This window comes from Acanthochromis polyacanthus, chromosome 15 (genome assembly GCF_021347895.1).
Source record: "Acanthochromis polyacanthus isolate Apoly-LR-REF ecotype Palm Island chromosome 15, KAUST_Apoly_ChrSc, whole genome shotgun sequence".
Lineage (NCBI taxonomy): Eukaryota > Metazoa > Chordata > Actinopteri > Pomacentridae > Acanthochromis > Acanthochromis polyacanthus.
In genome coordinates this window covers 17808011-17828183 of record NC_067127.1, presented here as the reverse complement: position 1 = coordinate 17828183, position 20173 = coordinate 17808011, and the positions used below count along the sequence as shown (strand labels likewise).

The 20173-nt window shown below is 40.6% G+C and overlaps 1 protein-coding gene across 3 annotated transcripts in view; it reads right to left on the bottom strand.

Annotated features, from left to right (window-relative positions):
• LOC110958113 (arginyl-tRNA--protein transferase 1) overlaps nucleotides 1–20173 on the bottom strand; it is a 57456-nt gene extending 37283 nt beyond the window's left edge. The window contains exons 1-8 of one of the 3 annotated variants that reach the window (XM_022204444.2): nucleotides 19995–20173; nucleotides 14483–14546; nucleotides 14253–14315; nucleotides 13936–14039; nucleotides 13484–13720; nucleotides 7832–8046; nucleotides 4342–4470; nucleotides 2943–3071 (exon numbers count right to left, since the gene is read on the bottom strand). In XM_022204444.2, coding sequence (XP_022060136.1) covers nucleotides 2943–3071; nucleotides 4342–4470; nucleotides 7832–8046; nucleotides 13484–13720; nucleotides 13936–14039; nucleotides 14253–14315; nucleotides 14483–14546; nucleotides 19995–20094 — 1041 coding nt within the window. In that variant the 5' untranslated portion in view covers nucleotides 20095–20173. The remainder of the gene's footprint in view (nucleotides 1–2942; nucleotides 3072–4341; nucleotides 4471–7831; nucleotides 8047–13483; nucleotides 13721–13935; nucleotides 14040–14252; nucleotides 14316–14482; nucleotides 14547–19994) is intronic. The other 2 variants (XM_022204441.2, XM_022204442.2) reach the window with 2 other exon arrangements.

The window sequence follows — 20173 nt, the reverse complement described above, 5'->3', positions numbered from 1 at the left end:
TCTCTAACTCTCCCTTTCTTATAGTAAACACTCATCTGTGTACGATTAGGAGTGCAAGCAGCCATCGCAGCCATCTCAAACACACACACACACACACACACACACACGTTTGTACTTCTATCTTAGTGAGGACATCCATAGGCGTAATGCATTTCCTAGAGCCTTACCCTAACCTTAACCATCACAACTGATCACCTAACCCTAATCCTTACCCTAGCCAAACCTCAATTCATACCTGTTCTCTAAAAACAAGCCTTCACCCTCAAACATGGCTGTTTCAAAGTGAGGACCGGCCAAAATGTCCTCACTTTGATAGTTAAATGCAGAAAATGGTACTCACAATGTAGCAAGAACACACACACACGCACGCACTCACATACAGTACGGATAAACACACACATCTGCTTAAGCCTAATTGCTACTTAGACCTCTCGTCATTGTGCTCTTTACTCACTCAAATTGCTGTACTTATTTGAGCGACACAGTGCCTGTATTCTCTCTCTAACACTCTAAATAATTAAAACAACCCAAATACTTGTTCTTTTCCCTTTGCTAAACTTCTGCTAACTGGATCATTGTTTATTTCGGAGTGTATAATGGAGCCCCAGAAACTTAGCTGGATTGCAAAGCTCAGTGGACAATAATAAACAAAATGCTTTGAGTCCTGCAATGAGAGGAGCTGGGTAATGCCCTTTTGTCGGTTGTACTGAATGCCTTTATTGTGCATAACCGTGCTGCTAATTGCCTTCAGATAAACGGTGCCAACAGTTACTTTTCCTCATTCAGTTCTTCCATTTTTATTGATGAATTTTATTGCCATTTCTAAGCTTTTTCCATATCGTTTTTTTATTCAAGTGTCTTGGTTAAGGTCCTGGCCAAGGAGCGTAAATACAGATTTAACAGGATTTGTTTTCCTGAAAATGAATGCCACATGTGCAGGAACTTAGAGTCATGGCTCAGCACAATAGTTAAGACCAATAAGTAAGTGTGTGTGTGTGTGTGTGTGTGTGTGTGTGTGTGTGTGTGTGTGTGTGTGTGTATACGCATAAGTGTCTAAATAATTGCCAGTATGTGCTCCAACCCTGTCAAGACACAATGACTGGATGTGGACAGAATAATGTCTGGCTTGCCTCCAGTCATGGTATGACAGGAAATGCATACAACCCTAAACAAGCAAAGCCATTCCCCTCTAGGACATTGTACTATCTAATGATTGTACAATTTTGGCAGGGCAATTCAACTTGCACACACACAATTTCTCCAATCACCTGGCTCTGACCCAGGATGACAGTAATCCAGACTCTGTCCCTAGGTAATACTTTAATGGATTAATAAATACCTCTACAAATACTAAATGACCCAACTTCCTAAGTAGCAGCAGCAGGCACCGAATGGCATGGCACCAAACTGTACCATCACCACATCAACAATGTGTTTCCCCTTTTCTTTATGAATGCCACAGGACAGTGGGGGGCTCGAGGCTTCTGGGAAGGAAAAAGGCAAGTTAACCAGGAGCTTGACGGGCAAGAGAATAAAATCGGCAGTGTTTAGTACTGTGGGCTCTGGGAGTGGGTGTCACGGCAGTCCAACTAAGAGGAATACAATAAAGCCAAATTTGTTTGAGCGGGAATAATTAGGGCCTGGTCTTGTATAAATTAACTGCAGCAAAACAGGTCCTAAAAAAAACACACAAATCACATTATTTCAGGTCAGAGAGAATGTCCAGCAGTTTCTGCACCCTCTGGATTGTATTGGCTGTGTGTATGTATTGCAACATGCTACCATAATAATTATAGTCCAATAAAAAAAAAAAAAAAAACTTAGCAGTGTTGTTTAATCTACAGCACAGTCATTTCATTTCTATACACTACTAGTTAAAAGTTTGGACACACCTTCTCATTCAACGGTTATTTAATTATTTTATACGTTGTAGATTAACACTGAAGACATCAAATTTTAAAAGAATGCATATGGAATTATGCTGTAAATTATATAATTTCATAAAATATTACAAATAAATAAAAAGTGTTGAATGAGAAGGTGTGGCCAAACTTTTGACTGGTAGTGTGTGTATAAATGTATATGTAACACATTTAATACCCTGAGCTGAAGTCTTGCTCACAAGCACACACACAACCACACACTCCCTGTTAATAAAACTGATGTTATGGCACTAGGAAAGAATCTGCCACAGTCTGCCCAATCTGACGGCTTTTATTTATTAATTACCTAACTTTTTACAAGCTGGAGAATTCAGTAATTTACTGTGGCCTGCTGGCAGGAGGGTGGAGGAGGAGACTGTTTCCAGCCCAGAGGGACAACAGGCCTTCTCAGGTTGTCCAGCAGTTCCTGACTAGACTTTATTTTCTCTTCTTTTATTAATATATAATGTGGAGAAACTGAGGTGTGCATAAACATAGTTTATCACATCATTTACTATATTTACTCAATTCATTTTTAAATTTTATGAATCCCCATTTGGGTGAAGTTTCACATCCCCCTTCATGATTCATTAATGGACACTGCTTCATATTCACAGCATATAAACTAGCAAAATGTTACAATTTACATAAAACAAAAACATGCGGAGAAAACACATTAATGATTTAACCAGGACCACTGAATGCTGCAATTCTCCCAGTGGTGCATGGACTGCTTGCATGATGGACAGCAGAATAAATGTATTAACTATTCATTTTCAAATTGCCTCACGTTTTCATTATCAGTTACTTTTCCAAATATTTTAATGATGACTTAATTTATTTAGTGCAAAAATCGCCACAACTCCCAACAATACAGTAACAAAATGACCACTATAATTTCCCAAAGTCCAGGGTGCTTGTTTAAAATAAAACTACATCAAACAGGGAAAAGCAGCAAGCAGCTGGATTCAGCGTGTGCAGCGGTTCCCTACCAGGTGCATAATGATAATCATGCAGTACCTCACTCTCACTACATTCGCTGGGGTCATCACCATGAATGGCCATCTGGTAGCGGGCGTACAGCGCCGCCGACTGCTCATAGGACGCCGCGAATTGGGGGTCCTCAAAGTTCACCGGCACTAGCCTCACCTTCAAGCACAGGGTGTGGAGGGAGAGGAGGTGAGGGGAGGTTTTACAAGGATGGACAATGATTACGAGGACAGTGAGTAGTTAGAAGATCAATGTCAAAGCATGAAATGGGACGATGGAGGAATGGACAGTGCAGGAACAACAGTGTGTTACACAAGTGTTTTAGTATGTTAGGACTGACATCAGTCTCCTAGTCCTGGAGGGCATTCAGTAAAACAGCAGGTCTGCTTTGCGTTTCAGGCTTGATTTATTTAGAGTGACGTACACAAAGGAAGCACACATGTATACAAGCAAACAAGTGGATTCTAGGAGACTGATGGTGTGTTTTTAAAATAAGGAGAAACTTGAGGATGAGGCTAGTGCACTGCCCAGCGTTTATCACAGATCGCTCAGAGGATGGGTAATCCAAGACTCAACAAAGCAATCTGTGCCCTTCGAGGTCCTGAGCAGCAGAAAGTCCCAACTGTGCCTGAATGGATCCCCTAAGCTAGATGCATACAGGCTCTTGTCTAACACAACCGACTCCACTCAAAAGGGTATACAAGGCAGAACAGACTGCACGCACTGAGAAAATTAAAATCTCATTACCACTACTTATCCTAAATTAAAATGAGATCCAGTTCAGACAAACAGAACTATTGTGGCGTGGCAGCAGACACAGACAAGGTAAATGTGTGAAGGTCGGGAGGCTTCTGCCCCCTCCCCGAAACTAAAACAGCCCAAGACTAACTGCCTGGCTGACCAAAGGCCAACTCAGACACCTGGAGAAACACCGCTCTCAACCATGGCGTATGGAAACATTTTCCCCTCCATTTCCTCTCTCTTGCATTTATACACATACTCTCTCTTCAATGCCAACATCCTAATTCACTTTTTTCCATTCATATTTTAGATTTTCCCCCTGACTCTTGTTTGATCTATTAATTCCAATCTTGTTCTAATATTTAGATATTTATGGTTTAGCCCTGGCAAAAATAACTTATGAAAAAATACTCATTATATAAAATACACATTTAATGATGATCAAACAGGAATTTCTAACTGACATTTAGCATTAACTGTTATCTGTGCAGCATCAGTTTAAAAAGGAATAAGCTCCAGTTCTTACAGTAAAACAAATTACTTCAACTACTTTAAAATAGGAAAGAGATTAAAGCAAGATAAAAATCCTTTTGATGCCTTTATAGGTGCCCAGATATGTCGACCCCATCCCTCCCTCCTTCCCTGGGCACCCATAGAGGAGGTTGACCTATGCCTCCCACCCTCTGACCTGGCTCTCGGAGGGTTTGTCAGGAGGGTCCTTGTGAATGGCCATCTGGTAGAGTTTGTACACCTGGTAGGAGGCGTCGAAAGAGGCTTTGAACTGCGGGCTAGGGGGATTGGAGCGCACTAGCCTCACCTTCAAAAAGAATACGGGCAGATAAGGGTTAACATCAAAATGGAAAAAGTGCTGAGAATAAATAAGTGGTGGTTAAAAACACCCAAAAGAAAAACGCATCAGAAATCACAGAGAGAAAAGGTGTGAAAGAACGGTGAAAGCAGAGAGACTGACATTTGCACACCCTCTTGTTTAAGTCACAATAAGATTTTAACCATGTTACAAACAAGACACAGCAGTAGTTTGAGGGTTTTGCTCTGAAGATTTTATTTCTAATATTTTATCTCAAAGAAGTGCTCGGTTTAATCAATGCCAGCTGCTGTTCTTCTTATACGTAACTGAATGGGAAAACAAAAGCAGCAACAAGTGGGGTGTGCTATGTCCATCTCTCTAGTGATACAAACATTTCCTGTCATATTATCCACTGAATACTCATACTTGTTCTGAAAATAAACAAATAATCATTACTCTATTTGCTAAAGTGTACACATGAGCCCAGTGCTTCACCATGTCATCTCAGACTACAGTTTTGTTCTTGTGCAAAGGATTTTTACGTAAAGTTTCACAAAAATGTGTAACCTAAGGTTGCTCCGTGTTTTTTTTTCTCCATTTTAATTCCTGCATTGTTTACATCCATGTATAGTTGCTAGAAATTCACCGCCTTCTTTGACCACCAATTGTTGGATATAAGAACACCGTGAAACCAATGACTATGAATATGAATAGCTCATTTGCATGCTAATGAAAGTAGGAAACAAAAAACTGCTGAGCAATAACAGTGGTAAAAACAAATGTGCAGGGTTCTTTTTATCCATGTTTTCTATAGATTTAATATAGACCAATCAGTCCCATTATTAAAACCACCTGCCTAATACTTTTTTAAGCTCCCTTCACACCACCAAAACATCTGACTCATTGAAGCATGGGAACAGAGCCCACAGAGGTGTCCTGTGGTGTCTGGAACTGGGACGCTGGCAGCAGATCCTTCGGGTCCCGTGGGTTGTAGAATGGGCCCGAAATGGATTGGATTTATTGCAGCACATTCCACAGACACTCGATTAGATTGGGATCCGATCAGTGTGCTTCACATTGCTTTAATCATTCTTGCAACTTTATGATGATCTATTGCTTATATCTAATGTTAATGAACATTAAAATCACAGTCCGTGTTGAGCTATAGGCAATCCCAAGTAGGCAAAAACACAAGAAAATTATTTATTAACTATTCCTAACAAATGGTAATGACGCATAATGGACTTAATATGCATATATTACATATGTATTTACATATGCATTTCTATGTGTAAGTACCATTTAGAAGCTTCCAGAGTTCAATTCTTAATGCTGTCAGAGAAGTGCTATGAATCAAATTTAACAGAGAGGATCAGGAAAAACCTTTGACAGAAAGACTTGTGAACAGAAAAATTGGCTGACTGTGGCTCGTGTCACACAAACTAAAGAATTGACATTTCTCATCCTCAGGCCCTATTTAATTAAGCGCCTCTTCGTTTGGAAGCTTTTGTTGGCCACAGAGGCTGTGCCATATGATTCTCCTGGAAGGACAGGATAGAGGGATTGAACTTGGGGTTTGTTTGACTTGGACTGAAGCGGATCTCTCTCATATGAACACTTGGCATCCATATCCTTTAGCCAAACAGAGATGTTGGGCCTCTTGCACAAGGGGACAGTGCTCAAGTTCAGTCTTTTTTAATTTTGTTCTAAATCTAGAGATATATTTTTGATAGACTGAAATCAATTTGGTAAACCAACACTGCAGCAGGTAGTGGAAAGCATGGAAATGAAATTTCCAAATCTCATAACGGCCTTGAAATTTAACACCAACAGTCTGATACTTAACATACTTTAGAAGTTTCAATAAACTTTAAAGTAAATTAACTTTCACTTAACTTATTAAAATGAACCCTGCAGTTTATCAAAGATTTAGTGCTCTGAACCTGGGTCAGCACGACCCTGCTGTGTGCTGTTATGGAGGAAAGTAATAGAGTGGCAACTGATTGCCAAACCAGTGAAGGCTAGCAACAGGAGACTTAAAAGAAAATGCTATGAAAATATCAGAAAAGTGTAGAGACAGTTGACAACACTCTTGAGAGGATCAGTGGGTGAACAGCTTCCATAAGTGTCTGTATCATGTCATCACACTGACCCCTAGTGGTGGCAGATGGAACCTCTGCAGTATTTAAGGCAGCACAGAGGTATCCACTAAACTGTACACACATCTAAACATATCTATCCTGTCACCGTATTAAAGTAATAATGGAACAGGTTTCAGATTCTATGTGAAATATGTTTTAGAAAGCGTAAAGGTCAACCTATGGCACTACCAAAGCAAAGAGACGCCAAACCCCCAAATTTTTCTTTCCTGTCTGTATTTATTTTCCGAAGAGTTAGATGTATCCTACAGAGTTTTCTCGTCCATCAAATAGTATGATATCTTTAACAGATGTGTTTTTGATTAAACTCAGCTAGACTGCATTTAATTACTCCACTATAATCTCATAGTACTAGTGTGAAAACCCTTTTAACCTGAGAGCTAAGTGAACAGAACAGAAGCTCATGTCACAGATACATTAGATACATTTATGAAGCTGCTTATAATTCAAATTGTTCTTTAGCCAGAAATCTGATGCAGCCTAGCCACATGTTCTTTAAAAAAACAGCTAAATTGGTTGACTAGAGGCCTTTCTCAATTATTTGACTTGTAAAACATGCAATTAACCTTAATTTGCAAAGGATAACCTTGAGCGCATGCCCACTTAGTGAAATTGAATGATAATTGCAAGCAAACAAATTAATCCAATTGAATAGAGCTGACTGGGAGATAGGCATGACGGTGTAATCTCAAGGGGTACAGAGACAAGAGAAAGGCAACGGCTGGTTCAATGCATCTGGCTCAAATCTTGGTCAAGGCCAGGAATGACATTACTCTACCAACCCCAGCTTGAGGTTGCCAGACATCTTTCTACATTGTTCTTTTCTCTGCCAAAGGTTCATTTCCATGTCCTCTCGTACTGACTGAGCTGGGTGCTGTGGTTTTAATGTCATCAGCAGTGTAATGCGACCCAGTTTGTGTGGTGTGCCTGTCATTTGGTTGAATCTGAACTAGGAAGAGGTGGTTTTTCCACTCTGCTTTGGCCAGTTATCCTCTCCGCACACAAACACATGGTGAAGTCACTGGGGCTAGAGAAGAGTGCTCTAAGAAACCAAATTCTCAAGCTAACTCGATCCAAACATTATGGAGACTGAAAGCTCAACCAAAAACACTATTTCCTAATGACAGCTGGAATCATCACAATAGGCCAATATTTATTCCAAGTCACATAAAAAGACAAAAGAAAGTACCTACTCTATATTTTTTGCTCACCTCAAGGCAATGAGAAGAGTTTTCAGGCAGTGACTCATTGATGAACTCTTCCAGAGGTTTGGGTTGGTTGGTGTGGGTGGCAGTGGGATGGGCAGGAGAGACAATGGAAGATACCCCGTCAGTATGCTGTCTCATCTGCTCTTTCTGAAGACGTCGCTCCTTTCTCAAGTCTTTGGCCTTCCTGCATTGGGGCCGGTTGGGATCAGCTCCCATCCCTGCATCCCAGAGAAGACAGGAGTGGGAGACATGTCAAAGCTTTCCAGAGACACTGATAGAGGAAGGGTAGCAAAAAACACAGTTTTTCACCTATGCTCATGCAGGACACAGAGAACAGTCTTTAAAAAAAATCCAGGTGAGAATATAAAATAAAGAGATATAATTATTGAAAATAACTGAATTCCATTTATCAGTTTTACTGTTGGGCAGCATCCCAACTAAGACTTAACGCTATGCAAAAAAGATGGCAACTCTGAGCTGCTGTAACTGATGAGTCTTAAGTTCGAGGCAGATTTTGTGAGCATTGGACCATGTTTCCAATGGATTTGCCGACCCCTCTGGGCGGCCACGTTTGCTTTAGTGCACACACTGCCTAAGAAGCAAATCTCAAGAAAGAACTTAATGGAAATTATTGTCTTGTTTGAGTGAAATCCAGGTTATTAGCAGCTAGCTAGTGTGTATTTTATGAGGAACCAAAAAGCAAAAACAGAAGACATAATGAAAACAAGATGCTTTTTTTCCCAAGAAAAAGATTACAGCAAAAACAGATCAGGGCTGCCAGGTCGTCATACCTGAGGTTGTTACTAACAGAACACACACATACACTTTCTCTGTAGCGAGTGAATCTCTGCAAGTTTCCTTCTGTCTGTCCCCCTCCTCATCCTCCCCTTCCACCCCAACCTCCTGGGCTCTTGCCAAGCCCTTCAGCTCTCCGGGCATCCCATGTCAACAGTTTACACGCCCACATCCTGTTTGGAGCAATAAGGAAACGAGAGCAGTTTCCTGCTTGTCTTATTGCCAGCTGCCACCATCAGCCCACTCACTAACTTTCCCCTCTGATGACGTCACGAGGAAGAGAGGGACGCCTGGTCCTGACAAGGGGATAGGAAACTGAGGTCCTGGCCAGTGATCACAGGCAGCAATCAGCTTTAACTGACTCAAGGTCCTTTATTTTCGACTGTAAGGCAGATTGTATCCTGTGAAGAGTAAATATAGACCTCAGTAGGAACTGTGTGCAGATACTGGCTGATTTTAATATATGCTTTATCTTAAAATCATAACAGATTTGAGTTGTGTACCATTAATTGTGTTCTTCTCGTAAATAGTTTGTTTCTGACTCATTGGTGTACATAGAAGGCCATAAGTGTGGTCACACAGAAAACTGTTTTGTTTCATCTCATGCCTGTTTGCTGTATTAGTCTGATGGTAAATGACTTGAGGGATAAAGGGAAGGATGTGTTTTTGAGCAAGTCTGCTGGTATAAACACACAACTTTGGTAACTAAAAAGGGGTCAAATATTCTGTCAGAATAAACACAGTGAAGCCAGCGCAGTGCGCTCACAAAGACAATAGGAACTACAATCTGGACTCTGTTTTATCACACTGATTAAACCACAAATACAACAACCCCTTTCCATGGTTACTCTGTCCACGTGCCTCCCTTCCTCTAACTACACTCTCACTACAAACACACACTTTCTCTCTCAGTCTCACAAACACAAACCCGGGTACTCCTGAGGACAGCCGTGGTGAAGATAAAATCTGACATAAGTTCCTGTGGAAGAAAGAGGCTCCCGCTCCAGCAGTTAGCACTTCATAAAAGCTATGACAGCCTCCTTCCCCGCTTCCCGAGCACGAATATGACTTTCACAAGACACGCTCAGCATGAACTGTCTAGAAATGTGCCTAATAGTATGGAAACACGTACAAAAAGAGTCAAAATGCATTTTCTGTGGGAGGAGGATGCCACTGTCTGTGAGAAGCCATTAAAATAGTAACATGGGTGTAAAGTGTCACCTAATAGAAGGTACAGACTAAGAAACTGTACCTGTGTAACAATTTCTACTGCAATTAAACAGGTTATGCTTACAATTTGGTATCGACTTGGAGTCAGTTGGAATTCATCTTCTATGTAGCAAACACTGAGAGTCATGTTATCTTAAGCTAGAACTGGAACCTGCCCAGACCTATAAAGTACAGTCATAAAAGTACAGGAAAGATATATCCAGGTGTTTTCTGTTGGATGTGAAAAAGGGGGAGGTGGAGAACCACTGGCTCACTGTATTAAATCCTCCTTGCTTCCGCTTTGCTGAAAAGCCTGGTTATTTCTGAAAGAGTGACGAAAAGGAGTGCAGTGCTGACACAGCCGTAACAGTAGGAGGATGCTGGCACTGCTGAAATTTTTCTCTGTGTGTTTATGTCTGCATCTGGATCAATCTGTGCCAGTACCAAGCTTTTCTGCTCCAATCTACGCCCATGCCTTTTAGTTAATGACAGTGGGTGCTGTTCTCATTAGACATTTGAAAGGAAAGAAGCAGCTGAGGCATGAAACACTAACAGCTGTTAGAAGTGCTGCTTCCTGTATCTAACGGGAGTTTATTATCACTTCACTATGAGTGTTATTAATTCATTACTCTGAGTTGGCAGTGGGGATATCCTGTGCTGGAGAGTACGGAGGAGAACATGACAGATAAGTCCAAACCAGACACTCTCCTTCCTTCATTCACCAAACTGCTGTACAGCGGAGCCGGTTACAAGGTGAACAGTGACACCTGCTGGCAAACAATGGTGCTTCAGCTACAGCAGAACAGCGCAGAGAATGAGGCTACCTTGGTCAGGGGACAGACAGCATAAATTAAAGCAGCAAGACAAAGACCTCGCTCCTAAAAGGTACAGGAAGCTGTTCTGAATCAGGATGGAAACTTTCTACAAGTCATAGACTAAATTTAGGATAATTCACTATGGCTATTACCCTGTCTTCATTACTTAGGGGTCGTGTATCGTATCAACTCCAACTGGCTCATTGAATAGCTGATTACTTAGTTCTGGATAAATCTGTCCATAAATATAGACATTCAACTGAAACAAATAACCTAAATTAGATCATTTCTGTCTGCCACTGTCTTGTATAGGATAATGCATGCATTATATATTCCCTACTCAATTACTGCAACACACCTTACAGCTGCATCAGTCATTGCTCCTTTCACTAACTGAAACTGTCACAGAATATGCATTTACTCTGAAAGTCTATTAATTACCTTCAAAGCATTAAATGACCACATTCAAAATCATATTAAGAACCTTTTGTCCCAGGGATTGATTTGAATCAGTCAATGGTCGATCAGGCCTTTGCTGTTACAGGATAAATTAAAAAATGTGGAACATGCTCACAGAGATTCGACAGGCTATATCTTTTAAATCTCCTCTTAAAATGTTCTTCTACTGAAAGTTTTTCATGAACATTTCATATATGACCACATTTTATCATTTCCTTTTTCTTTTAGCCTATTTTTATTATCTTTTAAATAATCTCTGGCTGCTTTTATGGTCTTTACTTCAATTGATGTTTCCGTCTTTTAAATATTTTTTGTTTCTCGTAAGCACTTTATAACTTTGTTCCAAAAAGCGCTATATAAATTAAGCTTGACATATTATTACTATTCTTTTTTAAGTCATTTGCTTGCATAAGCCACAGCAAATCACCTCACACTACAATTAAACTACATGATTAGACTAAATAAAACTGGACTGACTTTAAAAGTTCCACCTGTCGATACAAAGGTAGTGCTTTCCAACTTACTTGGTTGTGAAAAATGTTGCAGTGATTGACGTTTTGAGAGCAACATCAGAACTGAGGCGCTACGATGCTCCTGAGTGCCCAATGATATCCAATAATGAATATTTAGAATGATCACGACATTACTTAATCTGACATTATGTACTTGTAGCCATACTCTTTTTCCCAAACACACAACAGTGAGTGGTTGGGGTATTCAGCCACTGTAATGTCACATTCATACTACAACTGCAGGAGGTACACCTTCTATAAGCAATTTAAGTTTAAGGATTCACATAGAGTTACAGCTAATAATTATTTTAACTATCGATTAATCTCACAATTAGTGTTTTTGATTGTTTTTTTCAGTAAAACGAAGATGCTGTGTGGAAATTGCTGCTTGCAAACCTCCACATGTCAAAGATATTTAGTTTTCTATCAAATTTGAGTTACAAAATCAATAAATTCTCACATTTTAGAAGCTGAAACTTGGTATTAAAGCTAAGCAATTATCAAAGCACTTGATAAATATTTGTTTGATCAACTAACTAACCAACTGTTGCATCTGTAGATTCATGGTAGGCCAGTCACAATTATTAAATCAGTGCCTGATTGCAGTCACTTGAGCTAAACGCAATTATTTTTTCATATTCACAAGAATTGTTTCCAGTCACCTGCATAAAAACAGCTGATGAAACAAATGTCATATTTCATTCGTCTACATCATCTTTCCCTGATTGCGCACACTGCTTTCATTGAGGTTTAATGACAACCATTTATCTCAAAACACTTAATGTCGAACCAGTTTGCTGGTGATAATCTGAAGAACTGCTATACGCGTGAAGGTTTTGATCTTTGGAAACGTCTACATTTAACAGAGTAAATCTCTGGTTGTGCTAAAAAAAAGTGTAGTGCTGACTGCAGCTGACCAATGACTGGAGCCAAAACTGATTGATGTCAACATGATGCAACAATTACTACTGACACTGAAGAAAAACATTTGTAGTAATAAGCGGAAGTTAAAAAGTAAAAAAAGAAAACCATGTACCAACTGACACAAAAAAATTGGCCCCATGACCCAAAAATAGAAATGTCAACTAAAATTCCATGATTGTAACCTCCTGATTAATGAAAGAGAAAATACAGAGCTGTCCTGGCAGGGGAAAGCAACAGTAATGGACAAAGTAATATATAATTAGCGACTGCAATTCCATTACTAACAAGAAACGCTCTGAGACAGCGCAGTACACCGCCAAGGCTGCTCAGTCTTTGTATAATTTCTGATGTAGAAATCTTCAATAAAAAAAATTACCTTGCGCTGATCACAGGTGTGTGTTATGCATGGATATGTTATGTACGGATACCGAATCGCGTGACCTAAATATATAGTGGGTGGTGGGAATTGATGTGACTCAGAAACACCCCCACAATTTAATCAATTGTTCCTTGAATCATTTAAAAGGATAAATCCCGGTGAATTTTTAGTAGGATCACAATCATGTGATCATCAGCAGGCAGCTGAAGTAGTGTTCACTTGTTGTCATAGTTACAGTGACACCGTGCCGCCATCTCGTGATGGGAAATCTTTCACAAATCCGTGGGTCCAGACTATAAGCCGCATCACTGCTCAAGTCTAATGAGGTGGTCCTTGTGTTATTTCTGACCTTCCCTGAAAATTTCATCCAAATCCGTTTTTCCATTTTTGGGTAAAGTTGTGCACAGACGGATTCAGGCATGCCGATCATCACACAACTCCGCCGCCTTGGTGGACTAATGAACAGCTAGTATTCTATAACAGTCATTTCAGCACAGTCAATAACAGCACTGATTGCTAATGGCTACCATCAGCCATTTAGAAGGTAATCATATCTTTTTACCTGGTTTAGGAGCTGCAGCTGCTGTTCTACCATCTGGAACAGACACTGGATCCTTTTGTGATGTTTCTGAACCTTTAGGCGCAGCATCCCCTGTCTTCTTCTGACCCTCTGTGATAGTTGGACACTCTGCTACTTCCTTCTGAATATCTGTAATAGGGGCACACTTCACCTCGGGGTGACAGACTTTGCTCGGTTCCCGTGGGCCTGCCTCTCCACACCCCGAGTCCATTGGCTCGCCTACAAGAAACACAATCAATACTGTTTACACTGGAACAAAGTGTACTGCAGAGCCACAGCACCAGCACCGCTTTGGGTTAGTGCCCACCTCTTACTGTAATGTCAGCTGTACATTGTGATACAGACACAATCCCAGTGCTGACTGCATATAGAGCACCAAATATTACACGTGCATTAATAACTATTATACTATTTGACTGCTAACATACTCTCACCATCTTCCTCTCCTTTTGGCAGTTCCCCTTTGGAAATGAATTTGCTCATCTTCTTCAGGATTTTCTTGTGGGATTTGGAAGGCTGGAATTTCAGTGCATGACATCTTGGCAGGGAATAAGAAGTAACAGTAAAGGACAGATTAAAACAACATGTTAGTATATATTTCTGCTGAAATCTTTTAACAGGTTATTGTGCCACATCTATCAAACTACCAGGGTTCATCCTCATGGGTTCAGTGTCTGTCTGGTCTTATTAGATCATAACAGAAGCATGAATCACAACAAAAAAACTCTGATGAGTAAGAAAATACAATCACCTGATGGTATACTGTGGACAGCATGTCTTCTTCAATATGGGCTTATAAACATATTTCCCACTTCTGAAAAGAAAAGCATGGACAACCTCTACTGTAAAACACATTATTATTATTATTATTGATAGGAAGCATCCATGCTATTATTTTAAAAACTGTATTTGTGAGAAGCTTCAAAAGGTCCATATCTAAGTGGTAAAGGATTGGGGGGAAACCAAGAAACAACAACTCACCTTCTCCATCCTCGATCTATGAGGTCTTGGTAGTCTTGTACTGTCATGGTGTGGGACCACATCCCTGTAGAAAACAAAAGAAACATTTCCTTAAAATAGTTCATTGAACATCATACAACCTTGTGCATTGCTTTAACTAATCGAAGTCAGAAAAGCACTTTTGTGAAAGCCTTGTTGCTAGTGAAAGTGTCACATCCTAACTAGAACTAGGGCTGCAACTAACGACGCGTCGACTAATCGTCTGAGCACGATACGTCATCAAAAGCGGAAGTGAACGCGCAATGCAACAGAAATCAGCGTCCGACCGGACCAGGGAAACACGGACGGACATCCGCGCTGCATCGTGCATATATTATGTATGCACGATGCAGCGCGGATGTCCGCGTTTAGATACAGTTATATAGTAAATGCTGACATCCGTGTTTACGATAGATCGCGGATGTCCGCGCTGTATTGTGCATACATAATACACAGCGGGTACAATAAGTATTTGAACACCCTGCAATTTTGCAAGTTCTCCCACTCAGAAATCATGGAGGGGTCTGAAATTTTCATCGTAGGTGCATGTCCACTGTGAGAGACATAATCTAAAAAAATAAAAATCCAGAAATCACAGTGTATGATTTTTTAATTTATTTGTATGATACTGCTGCAAATAAGTATTTGAACACCTGAGAAAATCAATGTTCGTATTTGGTACAGTAGCCTTTGTTTGCAATCACAGAGGTCAAACGTTTCCTGTAATCTTTCACCAGGTTTGCACACACTGCAGCAGGGATTTTGCCCCACTCCTCCACAGATCTTCTCTAGATCAGTCTGGTTGCTGGGCTGTCGCTGAGAAACACGGAGTTTGAGCTCCCTCCAAAGATTTCCTATTGGGTTTTGGTCCGGAGACTGGCTAGGCCACTCCAGAACCTTGATGTGCTTCTTACGAAGCCACTCCTTGGTTATCCTGGCTGTGTGCTTCGGCTCATTGTCATGTTGGAAGACCCAGCCACGACCCATCTTCAATTCTCTAACTGAGGGAAGGAGGTTGTTCCCCAAAATCTGGCAATACATTGCCCCGGTCATCCTCTCCTTATTACAATGCAGTCGTCCAGTCCCATGTGCAGAAAAACACCCCCAAAGAATGACGCTAGCAGCCCCATGCTTCACAGTAGGGATGGTGTTCTTGGGATGGTACTCATCATTCTTCTTCCTCCAAACACGATGAGTGGAATTAAGACCAAAAAGTTCCATTTTGGTCTCATCTGACCACATGACTTTCTTCCATGACTCCTCTGGATCATTCAAATGGTCATTGGCAAACTTAAAAGAGGCCTGCACATGTGCTGGTTTAAGCAGGGGAACCTTCCGTGCCATGCATGATTTTAATCCATGTCTCTCACAGTGGACATGCACCTACGATGAAAATTTCAGACCCCTCCATGATTTCTAAGTGGGAGAACTTGCAAAATCGCAGGGTGTTCAAATTCTTATTGTACCCACTGTATGCACGATGCAGCGCCGATGTCCGTCCGTGTTCCGCGCTCCGGTCGGACGCTGATTTCTGTTGCATTGCGTGCTCACTTCCGCTTTTGATGACGTATCGTGCTCAGACGATTAGTCGACCCGTCATTAGTTGCAGCCCTAACTAGAACTACGAGCAAGTTAAGTCTCCAATAAGGGACGACAAAGCCTTAAGCTTCTAATACATATCTGCACATTGAATTTACAAAAAACGACTTAAAGAGGAAGAAATTCTGAATGACAGTGAACCAAATAAAGTCTAACCTGATGAGAAATTGATTTAGAAACTGTCAGAAAGGGGTTTTGAATTAAAAAGCTCTTTTCACAACTCAAATAAAGCTCAACAGGAAGCATGTGTACAAGCAAGGTGCAGTTGAATTTTGCAATCAAAAAGTAGCTTGAGAGTCTGGTGGCATGTCCAAACTTTTGTCCCAGCATAAATCACAGCATCCCCAAAGAAGCATTCCCACAGTGCTTTAAGGCCCCAATGGAAACATACAAATTTATTATTTGTAGCCACAACAGATGCCTCTTCCCAGAACTGAGATCTGAGCTCCCCCTTTCAACTACTGACCTTCCCTTCTGCAACCGTATATACACAGTCCACACAAGCACGCTACCCAAAATCTATGTCTCTATGGCAAGACAACGATCAGTTTACATCTAAGACAACCAAAGGAAATGACTGTATAGCAGTTCACACACCAAGTTCGCACTGTGTATAACAGTTCACGTCCCAGGAGAATGGTGCTTAGCCAAGAGTCCACAGAGACAAGCAGACAACATGGTGTGATCTATTACAGCACTGAAGCACTAAATGGTAGATGAACAGCCAACAGATACAGCAGCAGGACTGCAGGCTTTGCTTATTACAGGATTCTGTGAGGAACAGATATTATCTCTACTGGAACACCAGTTAAGGGGCCTGTAACCAGGACACTTGTCTAAAAATATTCCTTTATATAAATATTACAGATAAGCTTTAAACATCACAAACACCACATCTGAGCTTTATAGAATGACAAATATTTGGTTTTCCATGTACTGCAGTCAGTGGTGCATCTAAATATGCCACCGCTTCAGTACCATTACGAACATTTGAATGTAGCAGTGAATATGTTTTTCACTGGCATAAAAAACTAAACAAACAGTAGAAAATCAAACACGACAAAACTTATACTTATTTAGATGGTAGTTGGGAATACAACTCAGCAACAAAACCGATTCTTATATCGGCAATTTAAAACCACATTAAAGTATACAATGTTAATCCTCCAAATGAAAACTGAACCTTTCAAGAAAATAACAGAAAAACATCAATTACAGAGTGAATGGAGCTGCATTTTTCAGTGATGACACTGAGATGAACAAAAGCTCAAGACAATAAGCAGCCTATATCTGCAATTTAAGATCCTTAGGGAGTTACGTCTAACCACCAATGATTTAGTCTCCAAGTCGTTTCTGACCTATGATCACATGTTTATGTCACAAAACTCTCATGACCTCAGCAATTACAGAGATGTCAAGTTGTCATATAAATTTACGTTAAACCAGTATTCTGTACATAAAGCACTGTCTGGGTTTCAGCTGGAATACACACATTCAACAACACAATGCTAATCACGCGTTTCTTTTAACTGTGAAAAATACATTTGGAAAGACAAGACAGGGATCAATTTAATGGCACAACAACCAAACACCTGTTAAAAGAAGTGTCTGATAACTAGTGGGGCAGAAGGTAACTTGTCAAAAATATAATATGTAAAATTACTTCTAGACTTAAAAAAGAATCCCACCACATGGGCTGGCTGTGAGTGCAACAGCTGCCATTTTCACGCCACAACAGGAGCGCCTTTCCATCAGTCACACCTGATCCATTCTTCAGCCTCCACCGAGACGTGACAGACACGACGACACAGGAGAGGGCAGACGTTGTTCTCTGTAGTCTGGAGTCGCATTTGTTTTTTTCAATGTGACAACACAGTTGATAACATCACTGTGCTAATCACACTGAGGAAAGCACAACCTTATGGTGCACCTGCCTAAAAAGTCAACACTACATTTGCTCATTTACCTGATGATCATCCCATCGATCATGTGGCCTAAAACAACAGGTTTCTATAGCTGCAAATCTGGTATGCTTTCACTTAACCTGTCTCTACAGAGGAAAAGCTTGACCTTTTAACACTCATTCTGGTTACTTACAACAGTTAGACAGGCAGTAAAGTCTTCCTTCTTCCCCGGAACCTGAAGTGCCCGCATGATGTCACCTTATCCAGATTACCACTCTTATCTTAGATTAGACAGCAGCTCTCGTCTGCAGACTCGGAGCCCAATTGCTCATTGACTGCATTAAAGATCTGCCTGAAACCTAATTATAGTCAACCTGTTTCACCTCTGATAACCTCAACTCAATGGCACCGTTCTGTCCCCAACAGAAAATCCCTTCCCATCTTCTTACATGGATTCTTTTTTTATAGCTCGGAAATGCCAAAGTTCTTTTAAATTACAGCCTTCAGACAGAACATTAAAGCACAACATTGTACCCTTAAAACGCTGCTCAACTGTCTACATTTGATTTTCATAGAAGGCTTATAAACTCCTCATGTTTCTGGCACTGGACTTTTTGGCGACTATTAAATCAATCAATCAATTAATTAATCAATTTCATTTACACAGAAGCTGCCCTTTAATTCCAGTGAGTGTAAATCTGCCCTAAAGACTACTGCCACCAATAAACTCTTGACACTAGTTTTTACTAGTTTCACACCTATTGCAAAATGGCAGCAATTTTGGTAAATGTGTGATGTTCACACTGATATTCCTCTATTACTTCCACCTGCAGCATAAAAATGAAAATCAAAGGAAGGCTTCGTATTTGGCAGTTATACATTGTGGTAATTAGACAAACAGAAATTTATGTTATTCAAACCACGTCACTTTACTTGGAAGGGAGACTAGGCCACAACCACTCACAACTGGTCCAGGAAGAGAAGATTTCCATTGCAGCTAAGCAGAGTCCTTTCCCATCAGCTTAACCCACAGACACATCAGAAGTCAAAATAACTTCAAAATATTGAAAAATGAGTAAGTCTTGAAATGTGCTACTATGCTTTTTAAGCCTGTGACTGTAGCACAGTTGGATATTTTTTAAGCTTGCATACAGTGCATGTTGGAAACATCCTGTCTTCTGTGTCAGCATGTTGGGGAACCTCTGTCTCATATTTAGTCTCGTGTTAACACTGCTGCTGAACTTCCCTGAGCTCATATTGCAATGCACCAGAGGGAAAAAACAAACCCACAGCCAGTTCTAGAAATGGGACTAGGAAAGTGCTGCATCTCATGCGTCGTTGAACTACTCATTATGCCCACAGTCACATTGTGTTCCCTTCCGTATGTGGCTACATGTAACAATAGTTAAAGCCCTGGAAATATACAGCAACACTTCCTGCATTTGCTCAACTCCTCATATCACAGCACCAACAGACAGATGTACTTTCGCCCCTGAGGATAACAGCTTCGTTTCGTTTTCCTGCTCTACTTGTAACGTTGGTGTTCATTAGCTAGCTCTGTGCTGGTGGAGATGTTAAAAAGTCTTCTGCTAACCTGTTAAGGTTAAGTCTGAGTAAAACATTGTCGCCCCACAGAACAGTTATTCAACAGCATGGTCATTCTCTTAGCTAATTTTATTCTACGAATGTCTTAAGCTGTTTCCTAGAATGAAGAAAACTGGGCATTAGGATGCTAATGGCGAAAAACTAAGCTAGGTTATGACACTGAACAATATAAGTTATGTTAAGTTAAGGTTAACTAATGCGTACACTCTATTAAACGCAGTGGCGTGTACAGCTGATATAATGTACTCAGATCTACTGACATTAGAATTAGACGGTGCCAACATTAGCTAGTCTCATTTCCAACATATTCCAGCAAGTAGACGGAGCTAGGTCGTTAGCACAAGCCCCACATCGTCTGCTTCTTCGCTACTTCATGATACACTTACCATGAGAAAAGTTTCCTATTTGGTTTTTACAGTAGCCACAGCGGTAGCCATCATCCCCACCGAAATATTCTACAATAGTGTAAGACTTGTTTCCTGCCATCTTTGATAATCAGACGGCAGCAGCTGAGTTTGCCAGGTGACCGGGCAGTGCTGCTGGATACCAAACCACGCCCACAGGG